The sequence below is a fragment of the Solanum dulcamara genome, chromosome 7, assembly GCF_947179165.1.
Source record: "Solanum dulcamara chromosome 7, daSolDulc1.2, whole genome shotgun sequence".
In the NCBI taxonomy this organism is placed as follows: Eukaryota; Viridiplantae; Streptophyta; class Magnoliopsida; order Solanales; family Solanaceae; genus Solanum; species Solanum dulcamara.
The window spans coordinates 13,364,506-13,384,831 of NC_077243.1; the positions used below are offsets into that span (position 1 = coordinate 13,364,506).

The following is a 20,326-nucleotide window of genomic DNA, read 5'->3' on the forward strand; positions in this document are numbered from 1 at the left end:
GAAAAAGTCTTTTACTTAATATGATATTGAAACGGCTATGTGAGATGCTCTCACTTATGATTTGTTTATTGTTAATTGAAATATGATTTACCATTATGAAAAAGTTTTATTATTTACTTGAAAGTAAGTATCTTGATATATATATTTTTTCATGGTTTAAGTTTTATATAATGAGATTTGATAAGAACTTGAACGTCATGTAATATTTGGAAAATGCTTCTACTAGTTATAAAGAAAAGTATAAGTGGGAGTAGACCTTGATGGATCCCGTAGCTAACGGCGGGTTCGTTAGACCTGGTACACTTTGTATTTACAGATTACCGATATAGCACTCGCTAGTGAAAAAGTAGAACTAGCATACCGTTACTGATATCCCTCGAGAAGGGATCTTCAAATATGAATATTTGACTCCTTTATGAGGGGTCACACCGATTACATGATTCATTCTTGAAAACCTCCCAAATATAAGATTTGATATGAAAGTGTTTATTGAATTTATTACTATATGTTTACATTTATTTTGCTTAAATGAGGCAAATAAGATTTGAGTATTGTCATCATTTTGCTCTAAAAAGACAGTTATTACATGATTTTGATTATCATACTAGCATGTTTTCTGACTTGTCTCTTATTAAAATGGTTGTGGTTAAGTGTTATTACTCACTGAGCTAGCGTCTCACCCCCCGCTAAATGTTTGTACAAAGAATTCAGGTGGCATTGGCAAGGATTCCATCAAATAGAGAGCACGAATTGATACTATCTGGTGAGCCCCGCATTGCTTCTCGCGGCAAGAAGTTATTGGGTCGTTTTGGTTCCTTTTCTTTTAAAAACTCTTAGAGTCGCTCCATTTGTCATTTCTCTAGTAGAGTCATGATTGTTCATTCGTATTACAGTCATGTGACTAGTGTTAAACTTATTTTCTGTATTTGGAGATGAATTGGTATTATTGCATAGCGGTTGGTTTATTGATGGATATGGTATCTCGTTTTATTGTTATTGTTAGTTATGGTTGATTTCTGAGAAAGAAAAAAGTCAGGATAGGCCCAAAAACAGAGGAAACTCTGCCTGATTTTCTGTAGAATTTTGATAAGGTTTGCTTTGAGATTCTTCCCCTTAGCGTCAGCCATGATCCTAAATTGGGTCATGATAGAAAACCAATTGCATACATTGGTGAACTTTATTTTCTAAGTGGATACCATGTGGCTACCAAACGATTACCAATATTAATCAGTTTTAATTTTTGAGTCTATATTTGAAAAACAATACATACACAAAGAATTAAGTATTACACATAATAAATATTCTGAAATCAAAATTTATTGGATTAAAAGACCAAAAAATTAAAATATGTGTTTGTCATAATTAAACAACTAAATTAAATAAAAATAAATTATGGTTAATTTTCAGCCGGATAATTTCAACATGTCTTCTTGTTGTGTCCCTCACGACGACATGTGTTGCACGTAATATATAATTTCCTCCATTTAAAAATCAACATACTACAAAAATTCATACCAATTTCATGTCAAATACAAAAAATATATAGCAAATTATCAAATTTAATCCAATTTTGGATAATTATAAAACAAACAAAAAATAGGTCTATGATATATAATCTGTAATCATATCAATTACATGCCTATTATATACAAATTTCAAATACTACATACTTTATAAGAGTTTGTATATAAAACATGTTATCCCAATTACATATTAATTTAATACAAACTTAAAACACACAATCAAAAATGTAGTCTATAATAAAAATAAACAATCTAAAAATATACATAAAGTAAATCAAAATTATTTTATTTTAAAAAAAAAGCCAAGACATAAATTATACCAATTTCATAGTAATTTCATATAACTTTCATAACAAGGGTATGCATAAAAAAATTAAAAAGAATATGTTTAAAAATAATTGTTAAATAAATATCTTCACAACATGTTTGATCTTTATTGATTTGACAATTTTTTAATCCTTCAATATTGAATTATTAGGTCTTTTTTTAATGATTTTGAAGGCTCACCCTTTTCCACACTCTTTATTTTTTTTAATTTATTCTCACTTACGAAATCAGAATCAGAATTTGAATCTGAAAAATCGGATGAATGAGAATCCAACATTTTTCCCTTTCTTTTTTTCTCTTTTCCGTGGTTTCTTTGTTCTTGATTTGGATTTTCTTCTTCGTGGATGTATTCTGATTCCTCTTCAAAAGAGTTGAATTCTTCTTCGCCGGGGTGATATTCTTTTTGACGGGGGGTTGGGTTAAAATGTTGAAGGCTGGTGGCTCAATCTCTACTTCATGTTCATCTTCTACAAATCTTGGACTCTTTTTTGGTGTTTGATAAGATCTTTTATTTTTATGCATCCCGATAAACTGTTGAAATCGTGTTGAAAATAAATGTATTGAAATGGTGTATAAGAAAATATTTTGAATGAAATTGAAGAGAGATGATAAAGTAGAAAGAGAAACTATTAGTATCTCTTGATTGTAGTGATTGGATTGTTCCAATAAATGTGTTATCTTTGTAATTATCACTCCCATTAATTTACGTGGAGAGAGTAAAAATAATTATAAAGGATTTAATTTAAATTAATTTTAAATAAATAGAGATATGTAAAAATCTGGGAATAAAATGTTATAACTTGAACATATTTAAAACTACATTTAAAACTTGAAATATTGACTCTTAAATACATGTATGGTATAATTTTTCCTTTTCAATAAATGCGATCACTTTAACGAAATTTGACTATATCACAAAGTGAAATGTTTGTTGGTTATTTATTTATTTTTGAGATAATTGTTTGTAAATGACATGCCTTTATTTTTTTTAAACTCATTGGCTTTTTTTTTTACGGTCTAAACATTCTTTTTAAGAAAACTGAAAATCTTATGAAATAATATTATACTGCAATTTTAAATCGTCTAATTTTTGTCTATAAAGTTAAACAATATATGAGCAATCATTTGATCAAAATCTAACATTATCCAGAAGGGTGAGTTTATGAGAGTTATATCTGTACAAACTTTTAAAAACAGAGACAAAATTTAAATAGTAACCTAAGGAGACATTTGCGTAAATTAGCCTTCTCATGAACCCTTGACAGATTTATGCGTAACAGATAAGAATGGGCTAATAATCTCAATTTGGTACAGAAAACGGGCCTGTCCCCAATTGTAGCCCATCTCATATAACCCGTCGGCTTCAATTGACTTTTTGTTAGGGTTTTGCATAGGGTTTTAACTTCTAACTCAAGAAATCTTAACCATCTTCACGAAAACCAGAAAATAGCATTTGTTCCCCTAAAGTTGCATGGATTCTTCAGCCTTTAAATCTCCCGAATTGGAGCAACTTCTCAATGTAAGCTTTTCTGTCATCGATAATTTCATTTGATTTGTATTAGAATCTCTGTTTGGCTTCTTCTCTTCTTCTTTTTTGTGTTTCCTCTTGTTTATGCTTGATATTTTTGTACATCGATGCCTTTTTCCCCTCTAATTTATAAATTTTTGGCTTAATATTTGAAGTTTTTATTTGAGCATTATGCCTCTGGAAAAATACTTTGATGCTGCTCTGGTTTTAGAAGGATTCATTCTTTTATGAAATGTCTCTTTTTGTGGATATTATTATTATTATTATTAAAAAAATAGGGGAGGGGGGACTACAAGGTTAAGGAATCGAATCTTGGTGAAAGTTTAGATACTCAACCAATTGAGCTATTTAAGATTTGCTTGTGGATATCATTTGAATGACTTAATGGATAGGAAAACTATTACTTTTATCTTTTTTTGGCTTAATCTTGTCTGTAGTTTGTATTATTTGAAAGATATGCATATTCAACATGTGATGATTCTCTAGCACTCCTCATGAATAGTTCTCAAGGTATAAAATATGTATATACAAGGGACGAAATGAGAAGAACAGTACTAGTAATGTATCCCAAGACCCAAGCTTTCATAGTAGATTTTACAAGGCTCTGTGAACTACTTTAGGTCTCTCATTTTGATTCCATTACTTGTTTGACCAGAGGCGTATCCAAGATTTATATTTCACGGGTTTAAACATATTATTTTTTTAAAATTATGGGTTCAGACATACTATTTGTTACAATTTTAGTTGATTTTTACACCTAAATTTATACTCTGCATCAAAAGAATTGGGTTCAGATGAACTAATGCTTGAACACTCCATCAGCCTCTGTGTTTAGCCTTGGTAAATCAAATGAAATCAGCTTGAGAACCATATTCAGTATGTACATTTGTGTATGAGTTAGTAGTATCAATGTATGATTTGGCTTTTACTATGCGAAGCTGTCCTTTGCTACTCTTTTATGATTAGCACTTAGCAGCTCTTTTAGTGCAACAGCATATAAGAACATCTTATTACTGATTTTTCTTCATGTAATCTAGTGAATATCAAATTGTCAATCAACTATTCAATTAAAAAATATTTGGGGCTGATTATCTGAATCATCTATATCCACTTATACTGTGTTCAAGTGTGTTTCATTCAGTTCCAAGTAATTTGTATTTTAAAGCAAATTAAAAATTGTCTAAAACTTGAGTTTCCCTAAATCTTCTAGTACTTATTTTAACACCGGACTACATATCTTTAAAGAGACAACAAAGACTCCTTGCAAGAAGAAAAGACTCCTTACCAACATTGGAGACTAATTTAAGTGTAACACTAGTGGGCTAGGCGTTAAATCCCGTTCTCATTGAGCTAAAACATTAGTGTACACCTAGGCATTAAATCCAACTAAGTTGACATCCATTGTTATGGATCTTTCACTTCCGCTGTGTTATGTTCTTGATTCCGAGAGAATGTCGGGTTTTCAACAAATTTCACCATGTGATTTTAAGCCTATCTCACTTCCTGTCAGCATCTGTCTCATATCTATTAACGTATGCATATAAAGGTGTACATAGGACATTACACGTTAGTCTAGTCAATTTGCATTTTTAAAAATAAACCTATCTGTTAGTCCAACAATACATATTTTAAGGTTTTTCTTTAATCTCTTTCTCGTCTTTCCACGTCTTATCATTTTTACCGTTATATTAGTAAACGTCAAAGTTTCATGCTGACTTATCTGCAGTGTTTTTGAGATGTCAAGCAACGCTCTTTCTTTAGTTGCGGTGGAAGAAGATATTGCATGACTTGGCTTCTTGATTTGATTTAGTTGCCCCCATCTTGTATATAAGTTTAACAAGATGCCAGTTTTCGGTTTAAATGTTGCTGTCTGTTTTTCCTTGTGCCTACAGCTTTCTTATATTTGCACCTGATTTCTTCCTTTTATGTAGCAAGAGAAGGAAAGGGCCATGGTCAATGAAGTAGTTGCAAAGCTTACAAGTTCCTGCTGGGACAAATGCGTGACTGGTACTCCTGGAAGCAAGTTCAGCTCCAGTGAATCTAATTGTTTAAGTCACTGTGCACAACGATACATGGAGATGAGCATGATCATAATGAAACGATTTCAGAGCATGCACTGAAGAAAGATTGGCCTTATAAAATGGACCCCATAATCTTTTTTGATTCCAACCTTGAAATTTGAAAGAAAAATGTAATAAAACTTTGTTGCTCAATACAGTTCATGTGATGTTATAAATTACTAAATGCAGAGAGATGCTCTCATTTTTATTTTACTGACTTCCTTCCCTCATGAGCAGGGCCATTGATTTACCCACATTTCAATTTTTCGTAATTTTTGTCAGACTAAATGAATTTTCTTCCTTTTGCCGGTTATCTGTTAGATGTTGCCAGTAATTAACAAGTTGCATGAATCCACTTTTTTTCACTTTACCCTTACTAGTAATTGTTCTTGTAGAGTATAAAATGCGGTTGATGGAGGTGACAATAAATAAAATAAATATTCAATGAAGAGAAATGATATCTTAAGACATATATAAAAGTAAAATAGTCACACACTCTTTCTAATTAATATTTTTTAAAGGTGTATGTAAATGAAAGTGCAAACGGGGACACCGTGAAAAGCAAAGAATGATTTCTTTTTAGCATCCTTAGCAAAATAAACACATTGCAAAGGAATTTCTGTTGCCTTCGCACAAGAAAAAGAAAATTAAAACCCAAAAAAAGAAAAAGAGAAGAAAATAATATACACACAAAGAAGCCTGGAAGATAAAGTTCATAAGGGTTTATCCTACCCACAAACTCTATCACCACTGGCTAATGATCTTTACAATTGTCAGTTATTTTACAATAGCTTAAACAACACACAGGTCAGCCACTATTTATGGTTTTCAGTTGAAAAAGCGCCATTGCTGACAGTTATCCTATTTGAATCTCCAATTTCAGATGCCATAGCAACTACATCAGGTGGTATTTCCAAGGTTCCACTTCTTCTTCCCCAACTAGAGCGCCTCGGATGTAGTATACTACGCCCATCTGGCAACGTGGCACCACTTAGCTCTGAGGATATAGCCGATAGCTCTTCGTCCTTGTCTAACTGATTATCATTTCTAGGTTGTCCTTCAAATTCATTTGCTCCTGCCCCTTGTTCATGCCAAGAAGGCTTCCTTCCCCTTTCTAAATCACTCACTGTTTTCTCCATGTTTGGACTAACAAAACCACCTCCAACTTCACGAGGTGGTATTCCAGGTTCTCTCGCCACTTTGGCTCTGAAGTTGTTCTTGGAAGGAGGTATACTAGTGCAAAATATCTCCAAGAAGTTGTGAAGTACACCTTTGTTAAAAGGGTTGACCCTCCGATCATACCGATATCTGAAATTCTCATATGTTGACTGCAAGCACACAAAAGATTCAAATGTCAAAATAGGTTGTACTCCATTCCCCGAAATTGAAAGCCATCGACATGATAGAGAACTAGAACATGAGGGTAAGTTTGACTCTTAGAATAGGAAAAAGAAGGGATTAATTTAAAGAACATAACAATACCTGATTTGTGCCAATAAGATACAGATGGAAGACGGTCAAGCCACCAACAAACCAAACTGATATAAATGTATAAATGATTAGCACAATAGAAGCAGGAGTCTTGGCCATTGCCTTCCAGATTGACGTTTGTTCACCATCCATGATCCTTTTAATGTAGACCCAGCAAAAGCCATGCACGTATAAGCAAAGAAGGGTTGTTGAGAAGACAAACATGAAGAAGAAACGGTAATTCCTCTGCACCAACAAACATAATATGGTTAGAGTTAGAAAGCTACAGCACTAACATTACAAAAACTCTCTGAATGCTCAGACATTACGGAAGTAAGCCTTTGCTGTGACCAGCATAATGTCTGCCAGTAAAACTATAAAACCCAAAGTCTAAGACATGTCTCAACCGTATTTCCAAAATCAAAGCTTCAAGAGCAAGATTATTTCAATGGATTAAGATGAAGGGAAAATATACCAAACATCACAATCAGAAAAGGTCTGTCTTAAAAGACTTCATAAAACGAATTAATGAAATAAAAAGAGGACACACGTTATGTTACTCTCAGTGTGAAGAAAAATATCAAATCTGCTTCGTTGTTAACTTGGGCAAAACATACCATCGCAAGAATGGCAATATCAGCTACAAACCCTTAGCCTGAAGAGTGCATGGAAGAAAATGTAAATGGACAAACTGACAGCTTCTTCATGTGATGTTCTAACCTAATAACTTGGAGAGGAAGTAACTTATTATCCAGAAATATGTTTTTAGGGTGAAGTTCTATGGATTCAGGAGAAAGACAGAAAAACTAAATATAAATGGCAGAAAGTTCTTTTGGGAACGCAACTGCCCAGCTATGCACTACAGGTTTTCTCATAAAGACGAGCTTAGATGTGCATGCAGAAGTGCAGATTACGCCACAGCCAGAGAAGTTTAAGAATTAGAACGGAGGAACTAAAGGAAAAAAGAAATATGCAATTTACCTTCATACTCCAAACAAATATATCAATGACCACCACAGTATAATACAAATTACCATGATTGGGAGGATAATTAAAGGGATATGCCATGAATGCATTGTAGAATCAAGAGCTAACTGAAAAAAGCATTTCTTTTTGACAGCTTTTACTGGCAAAAGAAGATGCTTGTATACTCACCAATCCAATACATTGTCCAACCCAGGGGCAGTGATGGTCGAAACGTTCCACACAGTTGTTACAAATTGAGCAGTGTGAACAACGTGGAGGCCTGTACAACATGCAGGTGTCACAATATTTGGTTTTCACAGTTATTCCATTGACAGTCACATCCTTGATGCGGGGTAAACGTAATTGGGGAGTTTGACCAGGTCCAGCTTGAGCACTCCCTTCAAAGTTTTCTGGTTCTGGAGGATGAAGGTTGCGAGGAACTATACCGGGATCTCTTCCAGAAGTCAGTAGAAGAAGCACTAAGACCTTTGTAAAGAAAAATGATGATTATTTTATGTTTCGAATCAGAAATCTACACACTTTTGTAGCGGTAAAGTAAAAGACACAGTAAAAACTACCCATTAAATAGTTCATTTATTTGAAAACATCAGCCTGAAACATTAAAAAAAAAATTCCTACTAAGAATTCAGAAGGTTATCTGCTACGTGGTGTACTCGGGGAAAACAAAGGGACACCTTATGTGATATATAAAAAGTAAACATAAGACTGCAAGAACCTAGTTTCACTCCCTTGTACGGCCGAGAATATTCAAGCAACTTCAAATTTTCCATGATGAACTAAGACGAGATGCAAGGAGTAATGCTTTAACAGAAGTTTAATTTACTCCTTATAGAAAGCTAACAAAAAGCCAGTATCACCAAAGCATTAAGGTATGGCCAACACAGTAAAAGATCAAGGAAGGAGAGAAAATTCCAATTATTGCAATTCTGCACACGTAGAAAGCACAATGAAATCTGGCACATTTCTGCTACCTAAAATTGAACCACATATAAGGTACAGATTATTATCTCAATTTTTGGGCATGAACTTTTTATGTGTCTAGTTAAAAATGTGGATTTGTTTTTCTCCAATAAAGTGGTTACTTAACTGTAATCCTTCTCCTCCAGATTCCCTAGGTTCCTCGTGGAATTAGTTCAATCTCTTTCAAACACCATTCACCCAAGTTAGCTTCAAGCATCTCTCAAGTGTCATTCTTTAAGAAAGAAGTACAAACTTCTAAAACTGTTGGCAACCGATATGTTCTGCTTCTAAAACTAAAGAAGAGAAAGAAGGATTTTTTTCAACTCCAGCAAGTTCACCAGAGAACAGGATTTCCCAATCAGACTCTCATTGCTCGGTCTTCACACAATGGCCCATCTCTGAAGACCTTCAAAGCTAACTTTAGCTGGAGAGCATTGACCCCCAGATAAGTAAAGATTTATAAATCTTATTTTTTGTCATCAGAAAGTGGCAGTGATACATTATTCCCAAAGATGCCACTATACAATCTTCACCGTCTTTTAAACTTCGTCATTATGATCTCCGTTGCAGTAGCAGACTAACTTGATTCTCCAAATTTATCAGCAGCTTTTATATGGACCTGCACAAGAATCGCACTACTGCTCTACCTTCTGAAATATACGTGCCTCTTCCCTTCCTAGCTTGGCAAAGCATAAACCTTGTTTACCATATAGGCCCAAAAACTATTGGCTCTCTCCTCCCTAGCTTCTAATTACACTGAGACAATGCTAGATCCGTCATGTTCTTTGTAAGAGGACTTTCACTTTGTTTGAATACACGATGCCCTTTTTGCTCAGAAGATTTCAATTGTTGATCAACAATAGCAATAGAGTCTAGTAAACACTCTTTCAGAAACAACATCCATATATGTTAAGGGCAATGGTTCGGTTTGTGCAACCAGAAAAACTGGCAGAACATGAACTAAATATTTCAAACCCAACACATCTTCAAAATATAATCTGCACTGTCTGGCCACAATATATTCAACCCCTTGTTTTGAGTAGATGCGTTTGACATAATCATCAATCCAACACTTTTTTACGGGCATATCAAAAGAGCCAAGTCCTTGGCAATGTCTTCGCGTCTTCGGATAGAGTACTTACTTTAAAGTGTGTCTGAGGTACAAAGTTATTAATGCCGACGATCCATTACAATCAAATTCAGAATTCTTAAATTATCACAATCACAAAGGCTTTCTTCCGTATATACCCATGTCTGGTCAGTTAATGGTGCTGGAGACAGACGTTGGAGTCTAAAGGATTTAAATTGAGTAGGACCAAGACAGAATACTTGGAGTGCAGTTTCAGTAGCCTGCCGCGTGAGGCTGACGGGGAAGTGAGGCTTGGCACCCAGGCCATTCAAAAGAAAAGAAGCTTCAAGTACCTTGGGTCTATTATACAGGAAGATGGGGATATCGACAACGATGTTTCACACCGTATCGGTGCAGGGTGGATGAAATGGAGGCTCGCCTCCGGAGTGCTGTGTGACAAGAAAGTGCCACCAAAACTCAAAGGCAAGTTCTACAAAGTGGTGGTTAGACCGACTCTATTGTACGGGGTGGAGTGTTGGCCAATCAAGAAACTTTATGTTCAGAAGATGAAAGTCGCGGAAATGCGAATGCTGCGGTGGATGTGTGGGCACACTAGGATGGATAGAATTAGAAATGAAGATATCCGAGACAAGGTGGGAGTGGCATCGGTGGAGGACAAGATGCGGGAAGTGCGACTGAGATGGTTTGGGCATGTGAAGAGGAGAGACACAGATGCTCCAGTGCGGAGGTGCGAGAGGTTGGCTATGGACGGTTTCAGGAGGGGCAAAGCGAGGCCGAAGAAGTATTGGGAAGAGGTGATTAGACATGATATGGCACAGTTGCAGCTCACCGAGGACATGACCTTAGATAGGAGGCTATGGAGAACTCAGACTAAGATAGTGGGCTAGGTGGCCTATCTTTTCTCCATAGTAGTCGTAGTCGCGCTCATTTGTTTATTAACATATGATTTTTGCATGGGGTTACTGCTTATATTAGTTGGTCCAGTTTACTTTGGGTATCCTATTTTATCTATAGTAGTTAATGCTCCTTTATCCCCGATCTTTCCTACCCTGACTTTATCGCTCTCATTATTCATATTTTTATATTGTTTGCTATATGCGTGGCTCTACTGACCTATGTCTTGTTTTTCTTGTTTCTCCTCCCTTGTTCTTCTCTCTTAAGCCGAGGGTCTTTCGGAAACAACCGCCCTACCTTTTAAGGTGGGGGTTAGGTCTGCGTACACCCTATCCTCCCCAGACCCCACATGGTGGGACTATACTGGGTTTGTTGTTGTTGTTGTTGTTGTTGTTGGTCAGTTAATGGTGCAAAATAAAGATATACATCACCTATCAGTTCCAACACTACTCACTTCATCATCCAATGCCGATATTGAATTACAATCATGTAACCAGGGAAAAGAAATAGCCAGAGTAAAATACACAACATTGGCCAAGGAACAGGTAGTCAAACTATTAGGGAAAGTAGTCAAGTTTTTAGAATGAACTAACATCATGGTATTTAGAAGGACAACACAGCCATCCAACTATTGCAGGTTAGATATTTCATAAAGCAGCCCTAGCAAGATTGATTATATCCATATGAATTATATCCCCTATCTGTATAAATATAAAGGAATTGTTCCATTATGCCTCACTAAAAATAGTGGAATCAATGGCACGGAGTAAAAAGAACAAAGACTTTTAACAAACTAATCCAATAAATTCACTTATTTTAGAAGAAATTCCTATATAATTTCTAATCAAGAAAGATTAAACACAAGCAAAATCCAAATCATGTTGTCAGTGGAAACGAAAATATACGCACTTACATATACTGAGAAAACAACAGCTACAATCATGATTGACCACCCCCAGTCACCAGCAAAATCATCCACCATTTTCCTCGCAACAAAGACACAAAAAACAGCAACTGGGGCAACTATAAGGAAGATAGTCATGAAGAGTGACCTGACGTCAGGTCCAAAGATGAACCTTCCTTGAAGAATAAATTTCTGCACAATCAAGAGGCACTAATGTCAAGAAAAAAGTATGCACAATCATGACATATTCGCCTTAAAAAGCTCTGTTATTGCAAGGAAATGTCAAAATACAGCAATAATACATCTAACTTGAAGAGCTTGACAACAGTACATGTAGTTGCTTCATTATAGCGGCAACTAGAATTTTGAGGCATCTCAAAGTTTTGTAGCTTAATTTAGTGTATTGATTTCCGCTTACCTAATTTGCTTCTTTTTTTTACTATCTATCTTTCTTTCTGAGATTTCCTCATAAAAGTATTTGGTACTTTTACCTGATTTGCTGTATTTTACAGAAAATTTGTGAAATTGTTGTTTTCACCATCTTTTTTGGTTAAGTATGGTAATGTCAACTTAATTTGTCCAAGTATATCACATGAATAGGAAAGGTTTGGATTTGGAGTCTACAATTGCCTCTTAAATGTGTATTCTTTTATTAGAATCAATTTTACAGCAGTTAAGCTCTCATGGAATTACGGTAGGTACTTGTAAGAGATGACTAAAGGGATCTCAGCGCAATTATTGCTACTTTTGTTTCCTTCAGAGAGACTTTCCCTACTTTGCATCAACTACAAAACCCTTACCTACACTGAACCCTGAAATATGTACCACCAAATAATTCCATGCACTTAAGAGTCCATTGAACACTAAGCCCTATAAACTGCAGGAATCTGCCCAGTATCACAACAACACTATTCTGAGAGCAAACTTAGTTGCATTTCCATATCTTTTATCATATTTTCATTTTTCAATTGACTTTAATAATCTTATCTTTGAACCAAATGACACTGCATCCACTAAACTCCGCTCCATGCCATCACTCCATAAAAGAAAATTTAAAGCAGATAGAGAGTCTAAAGTTGTGGCTATGACTCGAAGATTAGAAGCCACAGAACCAATGCTCTTTAGTCGTTTCAAAAGAACAACAATCAGAGGTCCAAACAACAACTATCTGTCTACTTATTCCATCATTCTAAAGCTAACATTTACAGCATATTATGAAATAACTCCGAAAGTATCAGGTATTAAAAGCTAAATTCAGCAGGCAAAAGTCTAAACAATCCACCAAGTTCAGGCAACACGGGGGGATTCAAATCAAATGTAATATAGCTATTCAACGATCTCAAACAATTAAAATACGAAATAAAAAAAGGGCAGCCCGGTGCACTTACGAAATAATAAAGGGATAATTATAAATTAATCAAACTTGACAAGCAGAATCATATCGTTCAGTAAACAAATGGAATGAATTTCCAAAAGAAAATCTGAGATCTCAGTAGTACTCATTTTTAAACCTAGATATAGTCTCAAAATAAAAGAGCATAGAAAATAGGCCAATCACTTACATTGCTTCCCTTCCAGGCCTGATAAGTCCGTATAAAGGCGGCCTGATTGGTTGCACCACCGCCGGAATCTGAACTTTTGGGCGGAGCCACCCCATACATCTCTCTCTATCTCTCTCTCTTTATCCCTTTCTTCTCTTTCAATCAATTAGAATAAAGTAAAGGAGACAATGTTTAGTAGTACAAGTTGAATAAGGAAAAGGTCGATGAAAACGAAAGAGAAAGAAAACAAAAAAGGCGACTTCGTTCTTTTATTAGTATTACTTCAACTGGAGACGCGTAGAACAAGTCAGTCACGCGGAGCCATTGCGTCAGATCCCGGCGGCAGCGGCGGCGGAGAACGGCGATTGTTGGAGGCAGTGAATTTTGCTAAGTAGAGATGAAAGTTGTTTATTATTATTAGCTGGAAGAAAAGTGTTGGAGAAGTTGTATGAGTTGGAATTGAAATGATTGGAGGAGGAGGAGGGGCAAACAAAGCATGGGAATTTGAAAACTTAAAAAACCCAGCCTTTTTTCTGCCTTTTTTCCCTCTTTAATTCTTTTAATGTGTTACGCGGCTTATAAATAGCGGGTAAAAAGAAACAGGTCGAGGTAACAAAAAAATCGTATCACAGTTTACATCAAACTAAAGCAAAAAATTTATAACATCCAACAATGAATTAAATAGTAAAGTACGCACATTATTGATTTTGCATAATTTTTAAGAAATTATAAATAGAATGATAATTTTATTATATCACCTTTTGAATATAATAAATATAATGTCTTGAAAAATGTAATAGAAAAATGACAACTAATCAATGATAAGAGTAAATTAGGAACTAAGTTAAAAATATTTCTTGATTTCATAAATTGAAGTTGGACATCTATTTTTAGAATAGTGGACAAGTAAAAATGAGTAAGCATGAACTTCAAAAATTAAAAGTTAAATTATGTAAATACCCCTCACTTAAAATTAACCCTTAAATTATATTATTACCCCTCACTTCTTCTTCTTCTTTTCCAATTACTTCACTAATCCTTATAAGTTATAATACTGTTGTACTTAATAATTCGCTAATTGCATTATTTATTTTCTGTGTGCAAATACAAATTTCACTCAAGAAATTTCTAAATATTCTGAATCATGTCTTCTTTTTACATTCATTATCATCATCATACTTTCTTTATTTTTTTTAGTTAATAGCTTTTAAGATTATATATGAATTATACATAATCAATAATTAACAATGAATTCTTCTCGTGTTTCTCTTTCAGTTATTGATCAAAACAAGCATGTTGCCACCAAATGAAGTTGCCAAAAAAAAAGGTTTATCACTTTCTTTTTTTCCATGCTTTTTTTAATTGTGACTTAATTTTGATTATATTATCTAACTATATTGTAATATATAATTCGTTTATTTGAACTTTTTTACCTCCATTGAAGGATCTCTTTAGACAAAATCATCTTTTTATTATTTTTTCTCAAATTATTATTTTATTATTTTTAATTAAACTAAAATTTGATGTGATATAAAAAAAAGAAAAAAAAAGAACAAGTTTTTCTTTTGGGTTGAAGTGGCATAAACTAAACAACATGAAGAAAGAGGAATCAAAAGGAGAATTTTTTTTTGGCGTAAGTCAGAATAACAAGAAAAAAAGATGGCAAAGGTTAAAACAGCACTAAGAAAAGGAGAAAAAAATTGGCGTAAGTTAGAATAACAAGGAAAAAATATAAGTTAGAATAACAAGGAAAAAATATAAGTTAGAATAACAAGGAAAAAATATTTAATTTAAGAAATAGTAGAAAAGGAAAAAAATATTTAATTTGAGAATTAGTAGGAAACTTATTAGTACAAAAATCCTAATATTTAGGTATTATTATTTTTAATTTATTTTAGCTTATTTGGAACTCATGTTATTGTAATATGATAAATAATTTGTGGAAGATTTTTTTTTTACATATTTTAGGTAACAAGGAAAAAAGATTCTATTTGAGAGTAAGTAGGAAATTTATTAGTACTAAGCTCCTAATATTTAGGAATTATTATTTTTTGTTTAGTTTATTTGGAACTCATGTTATTGTAACATGACAATTTGTTGAAAAAGAAAAAAAAAACTTACATATTTAGGTACCTCTTTCTTGGAGGAAAATGTTTTTCACTTTTATAAATTAAGAATCATTGTTTTGTACAATAATACAATAGCATCAACAATGATTCCATAATAGACAAAATTATCATTTACTATTTTTTAAATTAATAATTAAAATAATATAATATCATTTTTTTAGGTTTGTTCCATGAAAATCCTAATACTAATAAATAAGTTTTTAAAGTCACAATTAGCCGTCAATATCTTTATAAACCTTAATAATCTACTTCAAAACTATAAATTAACACTTTGTTTGGATGGTTATTATGTAATGTATCGTATTGTATTGTATCGTACTGTATTATTTTAATGAATACACCATTTGAATAGATTGTATCGTTCTCCATCATTACATAATGACACATATTCATAATTTGAATGATAAACCTACAAAAAAATGTACCGTTACGGGATAGAGTTATTATAAAAAAGTAGGATAATGATATAATAGAATTATTAAATAATAAGAAAAGATAAAATGAGAATAGAATATTAAGGTAACGATGTGATCACATCAAAGCGGTCGTTACACAAAGTGAGTCTTTTCGTCGTTATGTAACAATGCATTTAAACTATAAAATACAATATAATTTATGTAACAATCAAAGCAAACATTGTATTTAGACTAACAATACAATACAATACACTGGGTAAGAAAACAATGCCAAGCAACGTAACACTCCAAAACAATAAATTTAAAGAAAATATCTAGGCTTGTGAAGAGAAAGCAATGTACACCATAGTCTCCAACGTCCAACCTTCTTCGAGTTTTCCTCTCTTTTGTGCAATCAAAGTTTTGCAAAACAAAAAAAAAAAGAAATCTTATAAACACAAAGAGTTGTAAGGATATTGCTTTACTTAAAATTCTAGCTTTAATTTGAACCCAATAATTTTTTTCATTCGATGTTTAATACTCATATTGAGGCCTGATTAAATTAAAATTTCTGTCGAAATTTTTTACTTTAGGCATATATAGTATATATTGTGTTGAAAAAAACAAAGTAAACTAAGTGTGTACTTTTAATAAAATTAAAATAATTAATAGATCCTTCAATCTTAACTCATAATATTCAAAAGGACATGTAAATTGTAATCATGATTTTGATAGAAAATACAAACATTTTAATAATAATTTATATATAGGTAAGAGGTTTACATGAATTTAAAATTCAATGAGAAATTAAGAATTTTGGTCCCTTGGAACGTATGACTTAGAATTGGAAGTACATTCAATTATTTTGTCTACTGTTATAGTTAAATGAAATTAATTTTAATGTCACAAATATTAGAAAATAATTAAAATAATATTTTTAAATATAAATTTTATTTAAAAGACAAAAGAGGTTGATTAATTTTTTGTACAAAGAAATAAGAATAAAAAAATAACGTATTTATAAATTGATGATATGGATTGGTAATATTTACTATAATTTTTTAAAATTGTATACTCAATAATATGATATACACATAATAAAAATTTATTCATTTTAAATACACTTAAATTTTATTAATTAACGTAGTACACACACAAAGCACATATACTAATATATAAGTTACAATAGACAAATTAAGTGCAAGAAAATTATATGGTAACAAACTATACTTTCTTGGTACCCTACTTTATTTTGTGATGAGCGACTCGCTCATTTCCAAAAAAACAAAAATAGAGCCTTATTTATAATGTGTCATAAGTAATATTTCTAAGTCAGAGTAGTTCAAATGTGTCATCACCTTCTCTACTCTCTGTCCTAAATTTATTTGACTTTTCTTTTTCTCCATTCTCAAAAAAACTTTCATATTTATTTAATTGACAGGCATTTAGTGGCATTATTCACATTTTACTTTAATGGGTCCCATTTAGTATTTTATTGTGAAAAAAAATCAACTAAAAATAAGCACTAAAGTTTATTAATATGGGCAATTTGATAAATATAACAAGTTTACCTTATTTCTTAAATTACATATTTGATCAAATGTGTCACATAAATTGAGACGAATGATGATGTAATATTTATAAAGATATAATTTCATTAAGTACCATTAGAATTTAACTTAGAAAAAACATATCGTATTACATGAAACAGAATTTAAAACAAAGTTTGAACTTAAAACTTAAGCAAAAACAACCCCACAGATTATTCCAAATTCAGTAGAGTTCATATGCATGCCGGCAAAGTTCAAGCCTGTTAGCTCTATTATCATTATTACAACAAATTATATCGATGCTTCGGTTATTCCAGAAGTAAAACACAAGAGATCCAATTATTTCCAACACGACGCCATCCATGACTAATGGGACGTAAGATTTTAGTCGGAATTCTAATACGGACTTCGGACATTGGATGAATTTTTTTTTAAAAAAAGAAAAAGCTATTACCAGCAGTCTAACATCCTTTTTCATAAAAAGTATTATCGATTGAAAAGTGTTGTGATATAAGAAGATGGTTAAGGAAGTTAGAGTATGTAGTTAGAAGCAGGGGCAGTTTGGTCATCTTCCAGTTTCTAGTTTGAACCAACTAACAAAAATTAGTTAGATAGTTAGAAGTCAATTAGTTGTATATATATATACTAATGACACATTGTACATGTGGTCAGGGCATTTTTTAGCCCCAATGTTGAAATAGCTTTTGTGCGACTCCATCTCTCTTCTTCATCTTCATCTTCTTCATTTCTTCATTTTCTTGTTTCTTCCTTTCTCTGAACCACTGATCCTTAGAGAAGAACAAAAAGTTACGTGCATCTCAACCAATTTTATAAGATATTTGTAAGTAAATATTTTCCACCATCACAAATATCAATCATCTTTTTACATTAAAGCTTAAACAAATAAAAAAGAATACACTACTACAAAAATCTTGTTTTACCTATGAAATTTACTGAGTTCCGTCCATTTGTAATTAGGATTTATTCATAGTTACCATGTAGGTTAACATTACCGAAGGGAGCTCAAAAAATACCATTGGACCCCCTCAGTCATCCATTGATACTTTATAACCTAACATAATGTTCAGGAACAATTAAATATAACGTCTATCAATTTTAAAACTAATAAAAAATTTAAATATTTCGAATTTGTCTCTCAGTTTTCTTGGAGGGATGCTTTCTGAAATATTAATTTATTTTTTTATTCGACACCGAGAGAGTCTCACAGTATAATCAATTAATTAATTTTGACTTTTAAAAAGATGCATAATATAACTTACCTAGCAAAAGTCTCTTGGAATAGACTTGATCGGTACATGTGAAACTTAAATATGATATTTCATTATTTACAACTCATCTCATTGATCACTAAGTCATATTCAGAGTGAAGAGAATAAGATGACTCTAGCTAATTAACGCATACATTCACATAAGCTAATTACTTTACTCTATTCTTTCTGAATATAATTTCTCTCGTAAGCAGCAGTCTAATATTGATTCCCTATTTGTTCCGTCCGAATTTACAATAATATAATTGGCTGATCGATGTTGTGCTACTACGTACAATCATCTTTTAACAGCCGTGATAACTAATAGCCAACTAATCTTATTTCTATAATATTCTATACATTTTATTAGGTACTTTATCATACTGTTTTATCATAAGTACAGTAGATAATAATTGACTTGGACTTGGAAAATAATCTAAACTAGTCGTGATGATGATAGTTGATAATGAAGACGACAACAATAGAAATAGTTGTTAATGGTGAGACAATCGATTAGCGGTGAAAGACTGAAAGTAGATGAGTAGTAGTAAAAATTAAAATGTGTTATATATTTTTGATTATTTAGATTTACTTAGATATATTCAATTATTGTAAAATTAAAAAAAAACATATTTAATATTTAAGATATAAATATAAATAAATAAATAAATTTAATATGTGAATTAAAATGCTTTATTGAGTGCAAACAAAGAGTTCTTTTGAGTAGCCACTCGGCTAATTTTAAATTATCACATGGCAATGATACTAGTCATATACTACCGTTTGGTACATTAATGTAACTATCTAACATCGTAGGAAAAAAAAAAGAGATGAACAAAGAAAAAGACAAATATCTTTCAATTGTGTGGAGCTGGCCAAACATATTAGAAAGTTACCACATTTTCAAGTATACAAGCATGACTCAAAAGACAAAGGTGTCCAAAAAAAACAAATTATCCAACCAAGATAGTTACAAAGTCGCATTAATTAGTTGGAATTCTATAATTAACATAATAAAGATTAATATGATGCATGCCAAGTGCCAATTGTGTAGCCGGTAGTTCATAAGTTCAGGCATTTACTAAATATGTCGTTAGTTCTTTATTTGTCGCCTACTAATTATTCTATGCTTTCAACCATTAATTTGTTTCAAAATATTTATTTATTGTTACATACAACTTGTTAACTAAACCCTAAAAAAAATCGTTTCGAATCAAAGGTTCCCTCAAGGGGCTTTAATAGATAAGAGAAAGAGAGCACTGAAGGAGACAACATCTCACCTCCGCCCCACAACACTAAAGTAGCGTTTGGCCCCAAGTAGTTTTTGAGAAAAATTTATAAAATATTTGAAAACTTGTGTTTGTCCATATAATTTACCATTACTTGACAAATATTTTTGGCAAAATCCCCAAGTTTCCAAGTTTTTTAAAAAAAGTAAACTTGGAAACTTGGAAAGTTTTAAAAATTTAAAAATAACCCCAATTTTATTATATTTTATAAGAACACCAATCATTTATTAATTCTAACTAAATATTTATCTATCAATTTACTCCATTAATATGATCAATCAATACCATTAATCCCTCTTAAATATAACTTATCTATAAAAATATCCACCGACCCTCTTTAATGAAACTTCTACCTATATGCCAACAACCACATTTCTAGCTATTAAACATGCAGATGAAAATACTAGTTGT

The 20,326-nt window shown here is 32.3% G+C and overlaps 2 protein-coding genes across 3 annotated transcripts; one reads left to right on the top strand and one right to left on the bottom strand.

Annotated features, from left to right (window-relative positions):
• The first annotated feature begins 3,215 nt into the window (after positions 1–3,215).
• LOC129896913 (mitochondrial import inner membrane translocase subunit TIM8-like) lies at positions 3,216–5,651 on the top strand. Its single transcript, XM_055972910.1, has 2 exons — positions 3,216–3,369; positions 5,310–5,651. Exons 1-2 carry the CDS (start codon positions 3,322–3,324, stop codon positions 5,496–5,498), a joined length of 237 nt encoding a protein of 78 aa, XP_055828885.1. The 5' UTR covers positions 3,216–3,321; the 3' UTR covers positions 5,499–5,651.
• Positions 5,652–5,993: 342 nt separating this feature from the next.
• LOC129895108 (probable protein S-acyltransferase 7) lies at positions 5,994–13,822 on the bottom strand. Of its 2 annotated transcripts, XM_055970760.1 has the most exons (6): positions 13,567–13,815; positions 13,306–13,439; positions 11,753–11,935; positions 8,064–8,360; positions 6,921–7,154; positions 5,994–6,766 (listed from the first exon to the last, which is right to left on the bottom strand). In XM_055970760.1, exons 2-6 carry the CDS (start codon positions 13,402–13,404, stop codon positions 6,254–6,256), a joined length of 1,326 nt encoding a protein of 441 aa, XP_055826735.1. In that variant the 5' UTR covers positions 13,405–13,439; positions 13,567–13,815; the 3' UTR covers positions 5,994–6,253. The 2 variants fall into 2 exon arrangements, with proteins under 2 accessions (XP_055826735.1, XP_055826734.1); XM_055970759.1 differs by having other exon boundaries at positions 13,306–13,822.
• Positions 13,823–20,326: the final 6,504 nt, after the last annotated feature.